The 20,866-nt window shown below is 33.9% G+C and overlaps 2 protein-coding genes and 2 long non-coding RNA genes across 7 annotated transcripts in view; 3 read left to right on the top strand and 1 right to left on the bottom strand.

Moving 5' to 3' along the window:
* LOC105232376 (uncharacterized) overlaps window positions 1-20,866 on the bottom strand; it is a 139,364-nt gene that overhangs the window by 56,202 nt on the left and 62,296 nt on the right. The gene's annotated exons all lie outside the window — the stretch shown is intronic.
* On the top strand, window positions 4,562-5,324 carry LOC105232372 (uncharacterized). Its single transcript, XM_011214033.4, has 2 exons — window positions 4,562-4,717; window positions 4,790-5,324. The coding sequence occupies exons 1-2, from the start codon at window positions 4,664-4,666 to the stop codon at window positions 5,087-5,089; spliced, it is 354 nt and encodes a 117-aa protein (XP_011212335.2). The 5' UTR covers window positions 4,562-4,663; the 3' UTR covers window positions 5,090-5,324.
* Window positions 7,385-9,125, top strand: LOC105232369 (uncharacterized). The gene is made up of 2 exons (XR_007423281.1): window positions 7,385-8,725; window positions 8,782-9,125. It is a non-coding gene; the product is annotated as an uncharacterized LOC105232369 (long non-coding RNA).
* On the top strand, window positions 10,221-11,073 carry LOC125779508 (uncharacterized). Of its 2 annotated transcripts, none has more exons than XR_007423286.1 (3): window positions 10,221-10,324; window positions 10,433-10,622; window positions 10,685-11,070. It is a non-coding gene; the product is annotated as an uncharacterized LOC125779508 (long non-coding RNA). The 2 variants fall into 2 exon arrangements; XR_007423285.1 differs by having other exon boundaries at window positions 10,251-10,324; window positions 10,418-10,622; window positions 10,685-11,073.

Raw genomic sequence — 20,866 nt, 5'->3', positions numbered from 1 at the left:
TGCGTTTCTTTTCGCTGCAGTTTTCCTGTTACCGACTAACTTACTGAGAAAAATCATAAACATATGAGATAAATGAAGTAAGACAAACCAGTTCGAAGTAACTGTGCAACAAACAGCTCCAAGAAGGTGTGCGGTAAAGCGGCGCTACAAGTTTTCAGCGCTTGCCGGGGGCACTGGGTTATGTTTACCTCTGCGTGAACATGAATAAATTACGGAAGAATATGCATTAGGGTGGGACGTGGTTATTGCATTGGATACTAGTTATGTGACATTAATTTATCATAAATGAGTGATTTGTATGGCAGCTATATGCTATAGTAATCCGATCTGTATGGTTTCTTTGGAGATTATAGCGTTGCTTTTAAGAATAATCTGACCAAAATTGTATGAAGATATCTTGTCAAACGAAAAAGTTTTCCATACAAAAACTTAATTTTTATCATTTAGTTTGTATGGCAGCTATATGCTATAGTGATCCGATCGGAACAATTTATTCGGTGTTGATAGCATTTTTCATAGCTATAATCTATGCCAAATGCCTTGATGACTTATGCTATAGTTATTCGCTATCGGCGAGTCCGAGAAAGAAGGAAAATAAAAAACTTCTTTCCAAGAAAAGGACATGTGCAAAATATCAGATCCATATCTCAAAATCTAAAGAACTAAAGCATCATAAATTATTATATCACTTAGCTTTATATGCTCCCAACATTTCACACACTTTTCTTGCATTACTTTTCGTCTCCAGTTCTCTGCTTCACTTACTCGTATTTGCTCGCTTTTGCATTTTCGCCGTATTTTTTCGCTCAGCGCATTTTCCAGGCCGATTCTATTGGGTTAGTGAAGCGTCTTGCGGCCGCAACCAGCTGCTGCGAGTGTGGTTTAGTCAATTTTTTATGATTTTTCCGATTATGCAACTGACAAACAATCACACAAAGCGACACACAGCCACACGCTGTGCTGTTGATGTTAGATAAAACGCGTCTAACCAGTTTTTCTGTTGCGGTTTTGTCTATTGCAATTTGATTATTTCTATTTCGGTGCAGTATTTCCTAGACATTTGTGTATTGTCATTGCACTTTAATGCTTTCACATTAGAAACTAAAGACATTGCAATCAAAATGAATGAATTGAAATTCGATTAACTATTGTAGCTACAGTTTCCATACAAAGATTATGATAGATGTGTGTATGTATGTGTATTTGCGTTCAAATTTATTACATTGTTATTGGTAATTACAAAAAACAATAGTTTTCTCTTACGTTTTGCATATGAGGAAGTACTTCCTTAACCGCAGATCGATTATATAATTTCTGTTAAACGAGATAATAACAGCAGTTGTAGCAATAGGAAAGTAATTCTATGACAAATTAAGTAATGATTATTGATGATTTGATTTTCACTCGATTTTTATACACAGACTATAAAAGTTTAGTCTTTCACGAACCTTGTAACATCACGAAGGAAACATAGTGTAGGCGTGGTCAACTGTTTCTGTGCTAGAAGGCAAATACTCTGTCCGTTTGCGATGTGAGTGGCCAAAGTTGGCGACTTTAGCGGCTTAAATGGAAACTCTTTATTTCATTCCTATTCCTGGTAAGTGGATAAGAAAACTGGGAGAAACCAAGCGACCTTAAAATTGTCAATGTGTTCCTAGTTGGGCGTTATTTCGTGAAGAAAATCGGATCCTGAAAGCTTTAAGCCTTCATTAACCAATCAAATGGATTTCATGAAGAGTTTCTCAGTTAGAATTAAACACAATCTTCCTTCATGTTTTCTAGGAAGCATCTCTGCACAAAAAAAAAACAAAAGAAAATAGAAATTTTCCCACATCAGTGAAAATGCGACGGCATACTAGTATAGATTGAAATTAGATATCGATCTGAAACTATATACATGCCCTTTTCTCTTCTTCATCCAAATTTGCCAAAATCTTGAACTATAGCTTTGACGTAGCCGAAGTTAAGCAGTTTTCTTGTTTTCTATGGTTTTTGCTTCAAAAACCTTGAAGAAAGCCGTATATCCTGTGGGTCATGAAATATGGAATTGGGTTCTAATCAGGGTTGCGAATTTTTTACTTCAAAAGTTATGCTTTAACCAAAAATTTCATGTTTTAATGCCGATGTTGAGATTAAAAATTTGAATTAAATTTTTTTGTTTGTGCTTGTGGGTTAGGTGGGATTACTAAACAAGTCTCCTTGGACATGATTGATCGTGCGAATTCCGATATTACATTCATGGAGAGCATTACAACTGCTGACGAGACATTGGCTTATGAGTGTAAAATGCAAACAAATTAACAATTATCGGAATGGAGGAAAAGATCCACAGAAAAACCACACCAAACAGCTCAAAAATCAAGGTGTTGCTCATTTGTTTTCTCGATATTGGTGGCTTAGCGCTTCATGTATATCTTGCAGAGGGACAGACAAGCAGTTCTATTTGTCCGTTGTCCGTTAAGATGTTTACGTGAAAACATCTGTCAAAAATGGTAGGAATTATGGAAGAAAAATTCATATAATTTTACATAGGGATAGTGCAATATCGCATCGAGCCACGATTGTGACGGTATTTAAAGCCAAAAACGCAGTGAATGCCATCGATCAAGCACCTTATTCACCATTGGGGCAGTGTGATTTTTTCTTATTCCTCAAACTTAAATTCGCGTTCCGTGGAACTCTTTTTCTGCCGATCGAAGAGATATAGAAAAAATTGCTGAAGTAGCTGAAGACCATCCCAAAAATGGCTTATGAAAAGTGGTTCGAGACCTGGAAAAAGGCGACAAAATAAATATTGATGAATAATTAAATACTTTGCGTTTTATTTACAATTTAAGGGCACTTTTTTGTCACAATGTATTTAAGCTGCGACTTATGTATCTACTCTCATTTATTCACATAGCTTTTATCATTTTTGCTCAGCTCTTTTCAACTATTTTACATCATGTTTTTGGTTTTCACCCGATAAACTTTCGTTGCATTATTTGCGACTTCGGGATTTCCCCAATATTTTTGTATTCTCTTGAATTACTAACACAAACACAGAAAACACCTCAGTAGTGTACGTATATAGGGTGATGCATTAAAATGCTGGTTAAAATTGAGTTGAGTAATCCACTTATTTTCCTTCGTCGAGCTTAAAGCTTCTCAAAACCATTATTTTTAAGTATTTTAAATAATATACAAGTATATCCATATATTATTTACCCCTCAGTATTCGATATGTATCGTTCATAATTTAAACTGAAATGAATTGTAAAAGTATTGCTCCAAAAATTTGTAAAATTCATTAAGAAACTATAAAACGTCAGCTAAAATGCAAAAGAACGTATCATCAAAATAATTGAAACTGAGTTTTTTATTGCTTACGATTCACTACATCAAATTACATTTATGCAGTATAAATTTTTTAGCTGCCGCTGTCAGATATTACCAATATATACCAACTTTATAACCAAAACTAAATGTTTTTCAATATGAATGGTTTCTATTATATCCTCCTGTAAATTTCTGTAATGTGGTGTTACGTTATTTTGCATTTTATCTGACGATATGTACCTTGTTTTGAGCTTTTCTTCCTATATATTGCAAACTTTTCAAAATACAGCAACAGGAAAAAACCTGTTTCGACACACTCAAGTTACTCTGTGTATGTATGCATGCGTATAGTCTTATTTTGCAGCAAACGAAATGCATTTGCAGTGAGCACTCAACTTATTTTGGGAGAAGCGAATGAATAATTCTTTCTACACCCTGTAGGAAATTTTAAAGAATCAACAACAACTATATTAACGGATACAATTTGTTTTTGACATATTTGTGAATTTTCCAAAACAACAAAAATGTTCAATTTCTATTTTATATACATATGTATAACCTATTCTTCCTTCATAATGATTTTTTAAAAATTTTAAAAAATTATTTCTAAGACTTTCCAATAGATTAAATCGTTTTATATCGAACTTGGACATTTGTGTCAACATTAACCCAACAAAATATGTGTAGAGATCTGTTTGCATCCCAAACATATTCTCAACTGAAAATGTCACTTTTTGAGCTGAATTCTCGACATTTACGGGAAATTTTGCTTTTCTTTTTTAATTCTAAAAAAGTGCGGCTGAGGACCCCACGCTTTACTGAGGCTGACACATACATAGATAATACTATTACTCTACTACCACCATCTATATGATTTCTATTAGGTATTAAAAAAATATAGAATTTTTGTAAAGTTTACAAAAAAATTGATCATAAAGCATTTCGTGTGTTAATTAAGCATTGCTTTTTGAGGGAATAAAGGAAAACAATTACATAAATATTCATAATAAATTTCGCTAAAATACATAATAATAATAAGGTGCATAAAAGATTTTCAAAAAAAAAGGCAAAACATTTATTCAATTTACTCCGATCAGCTCCTCCACGGATACAACTTTTTAATAACATTAATAACGCCGCTTATTTCCTACTGGGTCACTACGCTGCGCAAAACATGCGGCTCCCCTGCATGTGCATGTAAACAGTACGAACATGTAAACCCACGTGCATTGGCGAAACGTTCCGAGTATTAAATTCTCACATTTGCGTTTCGCACAAAACAACTTCCCCTTCACTTTTCAGTTGCAATAAGCATTTCTGGGAAGCGGGAAGTCTGTTCGAAATTATGGCGTCATTTTCTAAAATATTTCTACTATTGAGCGCATTTGCAGTGCTGCAGGCATGTTATATATAACTTAAATTAATTGCAGAAATTATGTTTTTAAACAATTGTGTTAATTATATTTTTTAGTGCGTGCGTACACAACCGCTGGAGCAATTCAATGACACAGTGGCAAACAATGTGCAAGTAACGCCGGTGGAAAGTACAACTGAGCGAGTGCAGCCGAAAGCCAAAAATTATTTGCCGTTGAAAAGAGAACACTGGGTCTTAATGTGCGCGGCGATTTCATTAATTTTCGTGCTCGCGTCAATATGTAAATACATGTTTTGGCCAAATCTGCGCTTTTGTGGCTGCAAAGAGATGGATTTGCAACGCAATAATAGGGAATTGCGACCACAATATTCTTGGGATGAAAGTAATAGAAAGTGAATTTGTTTTTAGTTTGATAGTTATATGTAGATAGTATTTATGTTAAGGTAGTCATAAAGATAATTTATACGAATTTCAGTTTATAAAGATATCAACATAGACTAGCTCTAAAAAAAAATTATTTTCAGCTGCCGCTGACAGATATACCCAATATGTAACCATTTTATAACCAAAACTCAAATTTTGTTGCAATATGAGTAATTTTTATTATATCATTTTTCCTTCACCTGTAAAAGTGATGTTACGTTATTTGCATTTTAGGTGGCGATTGTCCTTTTTTGTGTGTGTAGTTTTCAATGAAGCAACACTTTTTTCAGAGTTCTTATTTCGACAGCAATACTTGATTTTTATTCTTTTGTTTTGCCCTTTCATAACGAAATAATGGTTCGTCACATATTGTGCGGCGGCCAACATTTGATCGACATTAGTAAGTAATATCCAAGCAGAGTCGGTTGTTCGAGCAACCATGAATCTGTTTTGCACCATGTGAATTTACTCTGCGAAGAATCCGCATTCTCAGAGATACCATACACTACAGACCGAAGACGCTATTGCTGAATTAGAACATATAATCGAAGAAGACACGAATGAGTCTCTCTACCAAAGATCTTTGTTTGCGGGCTTACAAAATCCAAATGTTGCAGGAATTGAAGTCGAAGGGTCATGGGTACGTCAAGAAACAAAATTCTCGCATTTCGGTAATGATAATCTAAAAGCCATTGTTGAGACGCTGTGACATCCTCAAATATCGCTGTTTCTGAGCTCAATCGGCAGAAAGAATCATTGGTCCATATATCTTCAAGATAGCCATAATGTTTGGGTCAATGGGGAACACTATATTTTTCGTGTCTAATTTGCTCCTTCAAGGCTTCTGGTTGCACCTAGACGACACTATATGCCATTCAGCGAACGAAATAATCAATTTTTTGGAGAAAACTTTTGGTGAACGCATTATCACACGGCGTGTGCCGATGTGTAGCCTCTAAGATTGTGCGATTTAATACCTGAAAAAAGTAGTCGAAAATTATTTCTTTATGCATGCGTCGTAAGACTTGTTAGCCCAGAGTGGTACCGCAAGTGCTGCCCGTTCGTTTCAACAACTGGTATGCTTTATTCGTTTTGCCACTCTGCAACGTTTTGCAAATCGAATAGGGCTTTTGTATGACAAATACTGATAAGAAATCATATTGAGCTTCTAAGCGCCCGCTGTACTTTGCAAAAATCTTATAACAGTCACGTCTCGAAAGCCTTCGTACATGTTGTGCATACTTTCTATGTAAATACTGAAGATTTGAAATAAGCTGCCATGAATATTCGCTAATATAGTATATAATATTTGATTTTAGGATTTCTTCTTGGGGGATTCTACAGAGAGAAGATTCCATTCTACTTATTTTTAATTTTAATGTAACTTCGTAAATTCTTCTGAATTTAAATTTTTATTTTCCGTGCCCTAATTTCATGATAGTACCCAACTTTATGAATCTATCTATTAACTACTACGCACTGGCAAATTTTCTTATCACTTTCCTCCAGCAAGAGACCGTATATGTAAATATCTTGTAATCGATTTTCACTGAAACTCCTTCTGATACCAATTTTTCATCAATCTTTTACTATTGCCGAACTAGCAGTCTCCTATTTTGTGAGGTTTTTGAACCCCGAAATTCCCTTCGCAGATCCGTCACTGAATATCAGCATCCAACAATTCTAAAATTTTGCTCAACACTATATACTAAAAATATAAATTGTCAGCATAAATGTCAATTAATATATTGAAATAATTGAATTATGAAATTGAAATTTTAAAGATGTAAATAATTTTAATAATTTTGTGTAATTTACACTACAAATCTTTTCGCATCCAGCAAAGTCAGACCACACAAATGTCGAGAGTCTGGAAACTGCTTTTACTACTAGCAGTGCTCTTAAAGCTACAGGTAAGTTACAGAGTAAACTTAGAAACGCTTTCTGCATGGTATACAAATGTTGTTGTTTTCTAGCGTGCAACATCTGAGTTTGCAATAGATTACAATGCGCTTGACATGATGCCCGTTAGAGAGATAGAGGAGAAGAGCATAAACGAGGTTTATAGAGCAAGCGATAATGATTCCCAGAACAGCAAAGCCTGGGACCAAACAAAGCTCTGGGTGGTTGTTGTTTCGTCGATTTCATTGTGTTTTCTTATATTGCCATTAGTCATCTATTTATTGTGCCCCAGTGCATGTATTTGTGGATGTAAGCCAGTTACGGTGCAACGTAATAGAAATAATTTATAAATGCAATGATTTTATTTTCTATAGAACTGTTTAAAATATGTATTCAATTTGTTGGGATGTGCGAAATTGAGAAAATATTACAGTGAATTTGTGGAGGCAATGAGATGGGAGGAATAAAGCTTGAGCTTAGTTAGATAATAGTGGAGATATGTGAAATACTAAGGGAACTAATAGAGATATTCACAAACAGATTTCTTGATAAATACCTAAATAAAGCTTGTATAAAGCTTACAAGATCGAGATTCACAAAATAAGTATTGTTGCTGGGAGCAAAGGTCTCAGTAATGCCTTTTCAGCGTAAAGCTAAATGCTTGAATCTATTTTATGTTAACCCCCTTATTGAGGGTTACTGAAATAAGTAAATTAAAAAAGGGAAATTATTTTCTTACTCCATGGTTTAATTCCTCTTTAATTAAACTCTTTTTGTATTCACAACGCGCCTAGCTAATACTTTACCCGAAACTTTACCCAAAACTTTAACCGATTTTTTATAAACAAACTTATCTAATAAACCTATTTTCTCGAAGTTTGGCATATATTTTCCCTAAATATATTTTTTTGGCAGCAAGCAACAAAAAAAAATTACCTTTTATTCTTAGAAAATTCAGAAAAGACAAAAAATTATTGAGTTTTTTTATGTAGCTGCCATTTTGGGAAAATTTTGTTTCTCAGTTAACCTAACCGCCATTATGACATTTGCATTGATTGGTAATCTACCCATTTTCATTCTGGGAGTTCAGAACAGTAGAATTTTAGACAAGATGGCAACGCGATCGGTCCCTCTCGGCCTCAATTTGTCTGATATTTTTCCATATTATTAAATAACTGACAAAAGTTAGTGTTATAACAAATAATTTTAAATTTTCAATAATTTTTTAATTTTTTTTTAATAATAAATAAAAAATGAATAAATATTTTTAAGTTTTTAATAATTTTTTATTTTTTTTTGTTTGGCATATGAACCACCCTTTTTCTATGGTTACAAATATGTAAATAATAATAACGTTCAGAATAGAAGCTTGAGCAGGCACACTGCAATTATAAATCTAATAACAAGCGCTAACATATTCTTCGAAATACGACTTAAGTTGACAGATTTTCTCACATAAAATAGCGTGCATAGTACCGATTTCCAATACCTCCGCTACAAATGGACTATAAGGGTATTCAGTGAGAATTGCAATAAAATTGAGCGCAATTATGAGCCACCTTTGTAATCTTGTTTTGTTTATATATTGTCGACAAATAGCCGACAGCTTCAGTTTCACTGCATTTCACCAAGAGTAAGGAAGTATTTTTTCTTAATAAAATGTACAATAAATTTTTTTCATTATTGTGTATACTGTTCGCAGTACAGGTTAGTGCCATCAAATGACAAAGAATTTTAGAAAAAATATTTATAGTTGACATTAGTTTACAGCATTTGCGCACCCATTGGAAAATGGCAAAGATACACAAGAAGTAGCCGATATTAAGGCGCCAAAAGAGCAAAGCATAATATCAGATGCACCAGGTGTGCAGGAGTTCAAAAAAGACATAGTGAGTCACTTAATAGCAAGCCTTGGGGATGAGGAAGGAGATGAAACTGGTGTCCTAAGTGCGCAATTGTCTTCAGCTGAGGTAGATCTACCCTGCTTGCCAAGTGATGCTGTTAGAATACATGTGCTAAGAAGCAATTTCCGGTTGCCAGAGCGCCTTTTCCATGCACCAAAGAGATGTTCGGAGGAAGAGAAATAAATGAACTCTTTAAGAATTTATATATTTGTATTTTTTTTTTAATATTTTGACTTTAGCGGAAAAAATGGCAAAAAGAGGTCGATCATAATGGTACACATGTATTTCTGAAAGTGAGATCTCAATTGTAATTTTTCGGTGATGACCTCTGTCATGTTTTACAATTCCCTCTTTCGTAAAAGTGGAAAGGTTCTCCATTACCAACACCCACCACCCCAAAGCACTTTTGCTTGTGTTTCAAGAAATAATATCAGTTACAAATCGTATGTATGAGAATTTGATCATAGTGTGATATTGGTCTGAAATTTGCTGTACGCTTCCTCAGATATATTCTCATTTATAATCGTAACTCTCACCATTTTGTATCAGCTTTGGAGGTCTAATATTGTTTCGGCATGAGAACCATTATTCTGCAAAAATGACGAGTCTACTCAATTAGTATCGTATGTAGAGTTATTTTATAGCATCTAAATGCAATTCCAAGAAACACTCAGCTGATTTCGAAAGAAATTCTTAAAGCAACCAGTAGGAAATTTTAAAGTATTAACAACAGCCATGTCAACCACATAGCCATAATTGAAAATATTTACACTCAATACTGAGTGCTACTATCGAAATTAATAATATTTTTTTTTTGTTGCTGTTGTTTCTCAGCGAAAAACTGCGACAAGTAATTTTCACAGACTTCTCTTGAAGCCAACTTTACTCCATTAAGGGAGTTCTGCATTGACCTAAACAAATGATAGGCCGATGGTGCAAGGTCAGGGCTATATGGTGGAGAAAAATTTAGCAGAAATTAGGCCATATGTCAGCAATTATTCACCAAGTCGTAAATCGTCTCGGCATCATCTACGTAGACGAGTTACTTTATAAAACCCAACAAAAAATAGTTCAACAGTGTTAAATCTCACCATCTTGGAGGCCACGAAACAGGCACGCGACTCGAGACAATGCGCTCACTTCTAGTGTTTCGCTGGCTGGATGGCGTATATGTTGTGATGTCTGGGTGCCACTAAAAATCTTGAAGGAGCAAATCGGCCACGAAAAAGTCATTAAGGATGGCGTTATAGATATATATTTGAAAAAATATGGACCAATGGTTCTCCTTGCCCATTAAGCACAGTTAACCGCGATTTTTGATAATGTCACTGCGTCTATCTTCTAGGTCATCAAAATCACAAATGCTACTATTTACTTTGCTATAGTGTTCATTCAAACACAAGTGAGTGCATGAGAAGTTTCATCGCTAAACAAAACTTTTTTTAAATTCTATAATTATTGATATTTAATACTGATATGATAATAAATATTTTAGCTTTTTATTTAATAGATTACACCACTTATTTCCTACTGGGTAGTTGGTAAAAGCCCCGAGTATTAAATTCTCATAACACTTCAGTCCGCTGCAGCACAATTTCAGTTGCCATAAACATTTCTGCGTTGGTGGCGGTATGTTTGGAATTATGGCGTCATATTCTACAATATTTATGCTACTATTGAGCGCGTTTGTAAAGCTGCATGTATGTTTTTGAAAAGTTAAACTAAACTTTTTTTAAATAATTGTATTAATTTTATTTTGTAGTGCATTTGTTCACAATCGCTGGAGGATTCCTATATATGGGGGCTGGAGCCGCCAAAAGCCAAAAATTATTCAATGCTAGAAGGAGTTCCCTTGGTTGTGGTGTTTGTGTTCATTTCAATATGTGTTCTCTGGTTCGTAGTATTTATATCTTTGTGTTGTTCAAATGTGTGTTGCCATAGGCAAATGCCACGCAGAAACGGCGTAACTGTGGTTATAATAGAGAACTGAGCATTCATTTAGTACAGATTGTGAAATTATAACCTTAGATTTAATATGTGTACATTTTTTTATAAATATTTATAAATTAATATAAACTAAATTTGTAATTAAAATAGAACATTTTATATAAAATACTGTTGCAATTTAATCAATATTTTTTGGAACAAGAAAAACTCACACGGAGCCATATCTGAAGAGTATGGTAGTTGATCAATGGTATTCATTGCGTCTTTGGCTTTAAATTCGATCACAATCGACTTCTTCATTCGAATGGACTCGCGAGAGATGTAAATATTTCTTGCCATCTTTCTAACACTTGCCTGACAATTTTCAAGCACCATATCCTTCATTTTTTTTAATTCTCATCAGTTGAAGAAGTGGAAGATCGTCCAGAACGAGGCAGGTCTCCAATGATCTCTCGACCGTCTTTGAAGGCTTTTAACCACTCGTAAATTTGTGTTTCTGAATCACTGTAAGCCTTTTCTAACATTCGTAACGATACGACATACAAAATTCCTTTGCTCGATAATTTTATCCATTGTTCGTTTAACTTCCCGTGGCTCACTACTGGAATGTTGTGCTTCACACCAAATCAGCAAGTGCTAATCGACTATAAGCAGCTGTGCAGTGGCAATGTCCTTCTGGCCAAGGATAAATAACAAGAAGTCCTGAGAATTCTCTCTCAGGAAGGTCCACCTGTCAGTGGTTGTAGAAGTTCTATATGGACACTTTCTAATCGGGATTCATTCACTAAGATTGAATATCTTAGCGGATGCCAGCTGCATCAGCTGTTTGGAAAAAGAAAAGGTAGAATCATATCAACACCGTTCCTACGGCAGTTGGGTCTACGCAATCGGAATGGACCCAGAGTTATTATCCGGCCAAGAACTGTCAAATCGGCGGAACTCTTCCGCTACAACGACAACACTCATCTCTACACTTCCACCTCGAATGTCTCGCTTTTGCCAGATCAAGCCAGAAACACCTCAGATGTCATACTTTTTGCCGTCTAGTCGAAATAGCGGAAATAGAAATAAAACATCTAGCAGATTTGTGATAGGTCCAAAGCATTATTGCCGATAACTGATTTCCAACTGCAGCAGTTCTTCTTATTGGCATATCAAAGAGCTGTACAATCCCCTCGTATGTAATATTGAGCGGTTAGCCATTCAATCTAACTTAACCTAACACAAGGTCATGTTAATATCATAAAAATATTCTCTCCGAATCAATATAAGATCTCACAGACGGACTAATATTTTCGGTTAACACTTATACGAAGTTTGACGTCGTTATACTCCGATTTCAATCATTTTCACACTGTATGAGGAATTGCTTGAAATACTTGTTTTCAGAAAGTTTGGTTGATATAAATTTAGTGGATTGTGTATTATGTCCATTAAATTGGAGATAACCGTTTCGTCAGTTACCTCCTTCATTCTTTAAGATGTGAAATTAAACTCATGGGTATATTTAAACTTAAGTAACAAGATAAAATCAAATACCGCTTAATTTCTACTATATGGACCACCCTTTTTTCTATGGATGGTTGTATGCTACCATATTCTGAGAAATACAATTTTAGTTGTAATATGATTTGTTTTGAATGAGAAATCAGCTTGGAGATAACCGGTTTACATGATCGATAGCACATGCACACGAACTCTAGGTGCATTAAGTGATAATTACTACAAAGTAATAATTTAAGATTATTCTTGTTGTATTTGCAGTCAATTCTATACACCTACTATAAATTAGCTGGCAAATGAACGATTATTCCAGTCTTTTTGCATTTCACTAAGTGTTTGGAGGTATTTTACTTTAAAAAATGAGCATCAAATTGTTTTTATTATTGTGCATGCTGTTTGCACTACAGGTTGGTCAATTATGGGACAGAATTTAAGAAAACATATTTATAGTTGATTTTAGTTCACAGCATTTGCACACCCATTAGAAAATGACAAGGATTTAAAAGAAATCGCCGACAATAAGACGCCAAATGAAAAAAGCATAATACCGGATACACCAGGAGTGCGGGAGTTCAAAAAAGGCTTAGTGGACCATTTAGTAGCAAACCTTGAGAACGAAGAAGGAGACGAATCTGGTGTCTACAGCGCTCAACTGTCTTCAGCGGAAGTTGATTTGCCCTGCACAAATGATACTGTTAGAATAGCGGTTATTAGCAGCAGTTTTCCATTGCCAGAGCGTTTTTTCCATACACCAAAGAGATGCTCGGAAGAAGTGCAGTGAATAAAACAATAAACTAAATTAATAAATAATTCAAATGAAGTGACGAATCATAATAATACAATAAAAAATATTCGAAAGACTTTGAAAGAAAGTATTGTGAGTTTTGAACATTTTTTTTTCTTAATATGGGAAATTAATATTTTAAGTTACGTCTGAAATATATGTCCCTTGTTTGAAGAAATTAGGAAAGAAAAGTTTTAAACAAATCTTTAGTCTTTAAAAGAAAAAATAAAAAAAAATTAAAACAATTTTGAAAACAAAAATTTGAAAAGAATTTAAAAAAAAAATGTTCATAAAAATTAAAAAAAAATTCATAAAAATTTTGGAAAAAATAATTTTCAAAAAAATGTTTAAAAAGTATTTTTGAGTTTTGAAATAAATTTTGTTAAGGCTTAAATATGATTCCCTTGAATCTATGTATCTTTAGATTTTGTAAAATACTTTGCAATTTTATAACTTGCAACACTACATATTTATTTGAAATTTTTTAGAAATACATACTTGTATGGGTGATTTTTTAAGAGCTTGATAACTTTTTTAAAAAAAAAAAACGCATAAAATTTGCAAAATCTCATCGGTTCTTTATTTGAAACGTTAGATTGGTTCATGACATTTACTTTTTGAAGATAATTTCATTTAAATGTTGACCGCGGCTGCGTCTTAGGTGGTCCATTCGGAAAGTCCAATTTTGGGCAACTTTTTCGAGCATTTCCGCCGGAATAGCCCGAATTTCTTCGGAAATGTTGTCTTCCAAAGCTGGAATAGTTGCTGGCTTATTTCTGTAGACTTTAGACTTGACGTAGCCCCACAAAAAATAGTCTAAAGGCGTTGAATCGCATGATCTTGGTGGCCAACTTACGGGTCCATTTCTTGAGATGAATTGTTGTCCGAAGTTTTCCCTCAAAATGGCCATAGAATCGCGAGCTGTGTGGCATGTAGCGCCATCTTGTTGAAACCACATGTCAACCAAGTTCAGTTCTTCCATTTTTGGCAACAAAAAGTTTGTTAGCATCGAACGATAGCGATCGCCATTCACCGTAACGTTGCGTCCAACAGCATCTTTGAAAAAATACGGTCCAATGATTCCACCAGCGTACAAACCACACCAAACAGTGCATTTTTCGGGATGCATGGGCAGTTCTTGAACGGCTTCTGGTTGCTCTTCACCCCAAATGCGGCAATTTTGCTTATTTACGTAGCCATTCAACCAGAAATGAGCCTCATCGCTGAACAAAATTTGTCGCGAAACACATTTCGAACCGAACACTGATTTTGGTAATAAAATTCAATGATTTGCAAGCGTTGCTCGTTAGTAAGTCTATTCATGATGAAATGTCAAAGCATACTGAGCATCTTTCTCTTTGACACCATGTCTGAAATCCCACGTGATCTGTCAAATACTAATGCATGAAAATCCTAACCTCAAAAAAATCACCCGTTATATATGGGGTATTCCATACCAAATCGACCACTTTTGAACCCGACCCCTTTAGATTTTGCTGAAACTTATCCATCCTTTTCTACCCATTTAAAAACATTTTTGAGAACTTTCAAAGAACTTCAAAAAGGTTATGGATTTTTCAAAAAAATGGATTTTTTATTTTCAAATAACCATAACTTTTGTAGAAATTGACTTTTGGCGACCATTTTTTTTTTTTTTTTAATTTTTGTTTTTTAATGAACTTTTCGAAAAAATACACGAAATAAATTTAACACGATCAATTATATAAAATGTCAAAATGGTTTTTCGAAAGATCAAATTACATAACAACATTAAAAATTATTTCATAAGAAAAATCAATCAATGGAAAACTCCAAAGTTATTCAATACTTTCAAAACTAGCCTATTGAAACTTCTTAATAAGTTTGTTAGTGAAAAGGTTTCCAAAAGCATATCATATATACGAGTATGTACACTTAATTAGATGCCAATATTGGTTTTCACTTGCACACAAGCAAATTTCGAAATTCAGAAAAACTTTTTGTTTTTGCAAATTTCTTTTTAATGTCACTGCACATTTATTTTTAAAGTCGAACAAACGAATTTCATCAATTGCAAAAAGAAATCGGCAAAGTGCGCACTAAGTACATTAATACATACATATGTGTGTACATATGTAAGTATGTATATGTATTTATGTATTTACACACAATTGCCCCACAATGGCGAAAACACAAAGCTTCACACACACATACACACATAGATGCACACGAGTTTGCTCGCTGTCATTAGCCGAGCATAGCAAAAGTGCCAATTTCAATCAGTGATGAAAAGTACGAGCGAAACTTTCCATTTAAGTACGACAAAAGTCCGTTTGACAAAAGACAAAATTAAATTTCGTGCAACATCTGCACATAGTCAAGTCAGCGCGCATTGTCGCATTGATGAATTGAAGTGAGTTTCATTTTGGCATTTATTTAATCGCCACCACATACTTATGTGCACATGCAGAAAAATATATAGACAACAATGTTTGTATATACGTAAATACATATGTACATATGTATATAAGTAAGTGCGTACTCGTTGGCAACAATTCGAAATGAAAACTCGTCGGCCTGCGGCGCATGATAAGTCCAACGATTATTGTGCTGAAATGAGCTGTGGCACACAGACTGTATTAAAAGTGAAAAGTACACAACTTGATTGAAATTTAAAAATAAAGGTTGAAGCTCAGAATTTTTAACAACAACACAGTAAGAATATTGAATCCGTCCACGCGCGCAAATGTTATCAGAGCTAGGCAGCAGGGAAAGACGAAACTTGAAATAAAATTTTCTTAATGAAAGCTCTTCAAATGAAACATGGTAGGTTATACCATCTTCAGACCCGCACTTAATCATAATATTTTGGCTGTTGAGTAGTTTATGCCACTAATCTTATAAATTTAACAAGATTTCACCATATAAAAATCACAGTTGTTAATCTCGTCTGCGAGGTGATTTGAATCCAATCTACGCGAAAACTCGTGGTGCGACTCTGGTTTAGCACCAACTACTTGTCAGCATTAGAAATCTATTACATTACAACCCAATGAATCTCAATTCACCTGAAAATCGACTTCCCAAATAAAAGTATACGTCCATTAAGATGAAATATTAGCTCAGGAGCCTGCTTTAAAGGTGAAAATACGGATTTGTTTTGAAATCATCTCTGAAACACTTCATGGGTTATGTTTTTTGTGTTAGTCTGGTCTAAATTTGATCAGATGGTAATTAACTTAAGTATTATTAAAAAGAGAGCTTATTAACCCTTCGTGCAAACAAATTGTTCACCCATTAAGCATCATTAATGTTCGAATATGTACGCTACCTTTGGCTTGACTGTTGTTTGCTTTAGCTGATTTGTACTCACCTGAAAAGGAAACAAGAAGAAGAAAAATTTAGAAAAAATTTACACGGAGACTAATTATGAAAATCACTAATACTATATGTACAAGGTAAAGGAGTTCTGAGAAAATATTAAATACACAAAGTAATTGAATCAAATATTTTATAGGAAAAAATATACTACTACTAAAAATAGTAAGACTTTTTAATTTAAATTTCTCGTGAAAACCTATTCATCAACATATTTTTTTTCTAGGGTGATATAATCAATATTTATTAAGGCGTGCCTTTCTGAAGTTCATAAAGTTCATTCGGCGAATTTTACGATCAGTGAAATTATTCAACAAAGAAATTCCATCAAATTATGTGAGCGGGATCACATTTCTGGTGCAGAAACATTCAGAATGTTTAAAAAGAACCTCGGTGATATGTTTGTTGCGAGGAAGTGTTTTTGATTGTTACAAATTACTCAAAGAGGGTCGAGAATGTGTTGACAATGAACCACGACCAGGCCGGCCATCAACACCAACTGATGATCAACACGCCAATTAAATAAAGGAATTGGGGTTTAAAAATCGATGATTAATTATCAGAGATTTTACTGGCATCGTTGGAATAACGGAAAAGTAAGTGAAAAGCCGAGTATAAAATCAAGTTAAGGTTATGTTGACAATTTTCTTCGATTATCTAGAAATGGTGCACTCTGAATTCCTTCCTACCGGCCAAACCAATATATGCTGAGTTTTTCACAGGAAGTTTTATTTGCTTACTAATTATGATTGAGGATTGAGATAGATATCTGTACGGGATTAATATCGATCTCTATATTATTTTTCTCAAGCTTTTGGTATATAAATTGAAGGAATTTTGGGATATTGTTTCAGGGCCACATATCAAGGATAATACTTTCCAAAAATGAAGATGTACAATAGAAGCAAACACACAGTCGATCCGTTGGACAGCTACCAGCTCTTAAGCTCTTGGGAAAAAATGTATACACATATTTAGGTCGTTGCATTTTCATAATAATAAATATTTAATTAGGAGAAAGTTCAATATAGCTAAAACTAAAATTTTGTAATGGTTGTATGAGTATTACAGAGCTTTTGCTTGGATTTTGACCTAACCTTCCTAAAAACCATTATGATAATGATATATCGTAATTTCCAAAATCAACATTCACACATCGCTTTTCAATTAATAAATTTACATATTTAAAAATAAAATTAACAATTCTAAGAAAATTTACTCGGTCAAAGGTACTTCAACCTAAAAATTAATGTCCGTTTATTGATAATGTTATTCAAAGAAAAGCAATATGTAATTGAACTCTGTCCGAGTGAACTAGTTTTATACATTTAAAAAATAAGGTGCTTAACGGTCGAAAAATATTTACGCCTCATTGGTTAATCTTACGGAAATAAAAATGAAAAAATTTGTTTTTAATTTTGGAGCAAGCGTCGCATTGCAAAATATTAATTATTTAAGTATACTTACTTACTTTGAGTAGTAACGCAATACAAAATGATAACAAGCAACACTGACAATTAAATATATTTTTCCCATGATTACACACTTACGTACATAAATACTGTATTGTAACAACAGAGTTAACGCTACTTTGGAGTTAGTACTTTTTTCCAGCGCACTCCCACACTATTCAAGCTCATAGCAAGTTTCGCAGTATTTACGACTGTTGGTGTGACATAACACGAGCGTCGCAATGACGACGTCGTCACACACAAATGCTCATTAATAAGTATGTCGAGCGACGCTTCAAAACATAGTTAATAAAGCTGTATATTCAGTGTTCGGTTGCGAAAGACGATTTCTGGGTTAATCGCCGGTGTGCAACTGCATTTGCGTTTACTTTTTTGATTAACGCATTTCGAAAATAACGATGTCAACGTGACATTTGCTTTTCATATGGTTTTCACATCGATAATGTTGTTAGGTAAGTGGAGAAATGAAGAGTGATAATGTTAGGGAAATTGTGGGGGCGATAATACAAAAAAAATTAAGATTGTTTCAAAATTCCTGATATAATTTTTTAAAAAATCTATATTCATTAAATTTTTTTTTTTTTTTTCATAATGCAGAGAGTAAGTCTGACTATAAAATAGAGAGATAATGATAGATTGAGAGAGAACTCATTCAACTACAAAGAGTACTAAAGTGTCGGAAAAACTGAAGTAGGCGTTTTTTCTTGTTTGAGAGATTATTAGTAAACAAAAATTAAAAAAAAGTAAAAGAAAATTCAAAAAATTTAAAAATTAAAAAAAAAATAAAAATAATAAAAAATTAAAAAAAAACTTTGGAAAAAAAATTGAAAGAAATAAAAAAAAAATATGTTTCAAAAAATTTTATTTTTGGAAGTTGCTGAAAAATAAACTTTTAAGAACTAAGTCAATTTAACTGCAAATATTTCTCGATTTTTTTTTTAGTTTGGTAGGAATATGTGCTGTATGTGTTACACTGTGAGAATTTCTGAACGGAACTTTCATAATTATAATTCATATAAATTATCATAATGATTACTGTAAAAATACGTTCATTAGGTCAGAAAACCTGATGAAGTTAACATATAATTATTTTTAAGATCCAAAATATACTCAAAAGTACCTAAAATTTGCTGTAAAACTATTAAAATTTAAGCCAAATAGCTTTCTGGAACTAAAATATGCCCTCTTCCATTTTGTTCTTCAGTCCATACTCATTTCAACGCATTTCTATGTGCACACCTTCCATTACCACAAAAAAGTTTCTCAACTCCATCGTAAAAGTATAGATATATATTTCGAAGGAACAGCTTAAGCATTAATTGTTGCACGATTTTCTAGCAAATGTCCAAATTAGATTGTAGCAATTTCCTTTGCTGTCAACAAATCAAATTAATATTCAGCAATTAAAAGCTGCACACCATAACTTGCCAAGCGCACTCATTTAAATCTTCTACGCAACAAAGAATTCTCTTCATTTGCCAGCAGCCGCACAGCAACAACTACAATAACAGCAGCAAATTCTTTACTAGCAATTGTTTCGAAATCGCGACAAGCGCGGCGCCTAAGCAACAATACAAAAAAAAAGTCACGTCATTGTGCAGCTAACGAGCCTGTACTTTTGCGTGCTGCCGAGCAATTTATTTACATACACACAGCTTAATTTGGTCAACCAGCAGAAATGCCGTAACGGCCAATGGCAAATCCCTAAATGTTCTCAAATTTCATTTTTTTCCATTTCGGTTTGCCATTTCTCTACGTTAGAAACTCGCCGCTTGGTATTTTTGCCGCCATCACAGCGCGGCTTAATAGGCTCATTTCCTTTTCCGCTTCCTGCTTTGCCAACGACAGCAGCAAAGAAATGGCAAGTGCGCTATTCAGGCGCGTCATAAGCTGAACGTTAGGCGTTCATGTACACAGTTAATTCACTTTTGAGTTGAAAATTTAAATAAATGGAGTTCAGGCGACTGAGCGTAAATGTGGGTGGGATGTCAGAGACAGAAAGTGAGGCTAGATACGGTGCAGCTTGTTGGATTTGGGACAAATTTAAATATTTCGATTAAGTTTAAGATGATAATTGTAACGGAAGTAAAAAATATCAAATATAATTTCGAAAATACGATTTATATTTAGTATATTTGTATACTGTGGAAAACTTGTAGGGAAACTTTTTAAGTATTATAGCTATTTAAATCTTGATAGTTAGTTAGATTCATACGCGAATGAGTAGCCGACAAAATGGTAATGATATGGGATATTTTCAAAGTATTTTTTAGGTTAACTTGATATCAACGATGCTTCTCCTTCATACCTAATTATGTGAATAAATGAGAGGAGTTATTATAACAACGCGCCAGGACGTGCAACTCATAAAATGTTGTTGCTAAGGAACCCCTGTTCGCCAGCTGTAAAGGTTATTCACATGTGTTATTAAGGTTACAAGGTTACTTGTAGTTACATTTTAAAGAAACCTTGCCAGCTTTTCAGTCTGCCTGTTAGAATACCAATCTTAGACGAAATATTTGAATGCAAGGAATAGGTATTCCTTGATAAAAAAAGGTACATTTTGAATACAAACGGAACTACATATCGACACTTAAACTGCAAAGTACAGATAACTTATCATCAAAGGAATCGAAATTGGGTTTTACTAGGAAGAAACATGCGATATGAAAATGTAATAATGGGTCTCATCTGAGAAGATGATATTTCAATGAAACCATCATTGGCTTCCATCATTTCTAGTGTCCAATCAGCAAAGGTGCGGCGCTTCAAGTGGTCTGTTGATTTGAGTTCTTATACCAACACAATTTTATACAAATGCAAATGCACCGATTATTCTCTAAAGAAGAAATGCAGTCTCCGAAGAAATTGTTCAGATCGG

The sequence above is a fragment of the Bactrocera dorsalis genome, chromosome 1, assembly GCF_023373825.1.
Source record: "Bactrocera dorsalis isolate Fly_Bdor chromosome 1, ASM2337382v1, whole genome shotgun sequence".
Taxonomy (NCBI): Eukaryota; Metazoa; Arthropoda; class Insecta; order Diptera; family Tephritidae; genus Bactrocera; species Bactrocera dorsalis.
The sequence above is the reverse complement of the archived record's forward strand: the minus strand, read 5'-3'. Positions and strand labels throughout refer to the sequence as shown.

What these genes read in the sequence shown, in the direction of transcription:
- LOC105232372 (XM_011214033.4), top strand. Translation starts at nt 4,664, where the DNA reads ATGGCGTCATTTTCTAAAATATTTCTACTATTGAGCGCATTTGCAGTG. An exon ending in GCGCATTTGCAGTGCTGCAG is followed by an intron (nt 4,718 to 4,789) that starts GCATGTTATATA and finishes TATATTTTTTAG; the next exon opens with TGCGTGCGTACACAACCGCT.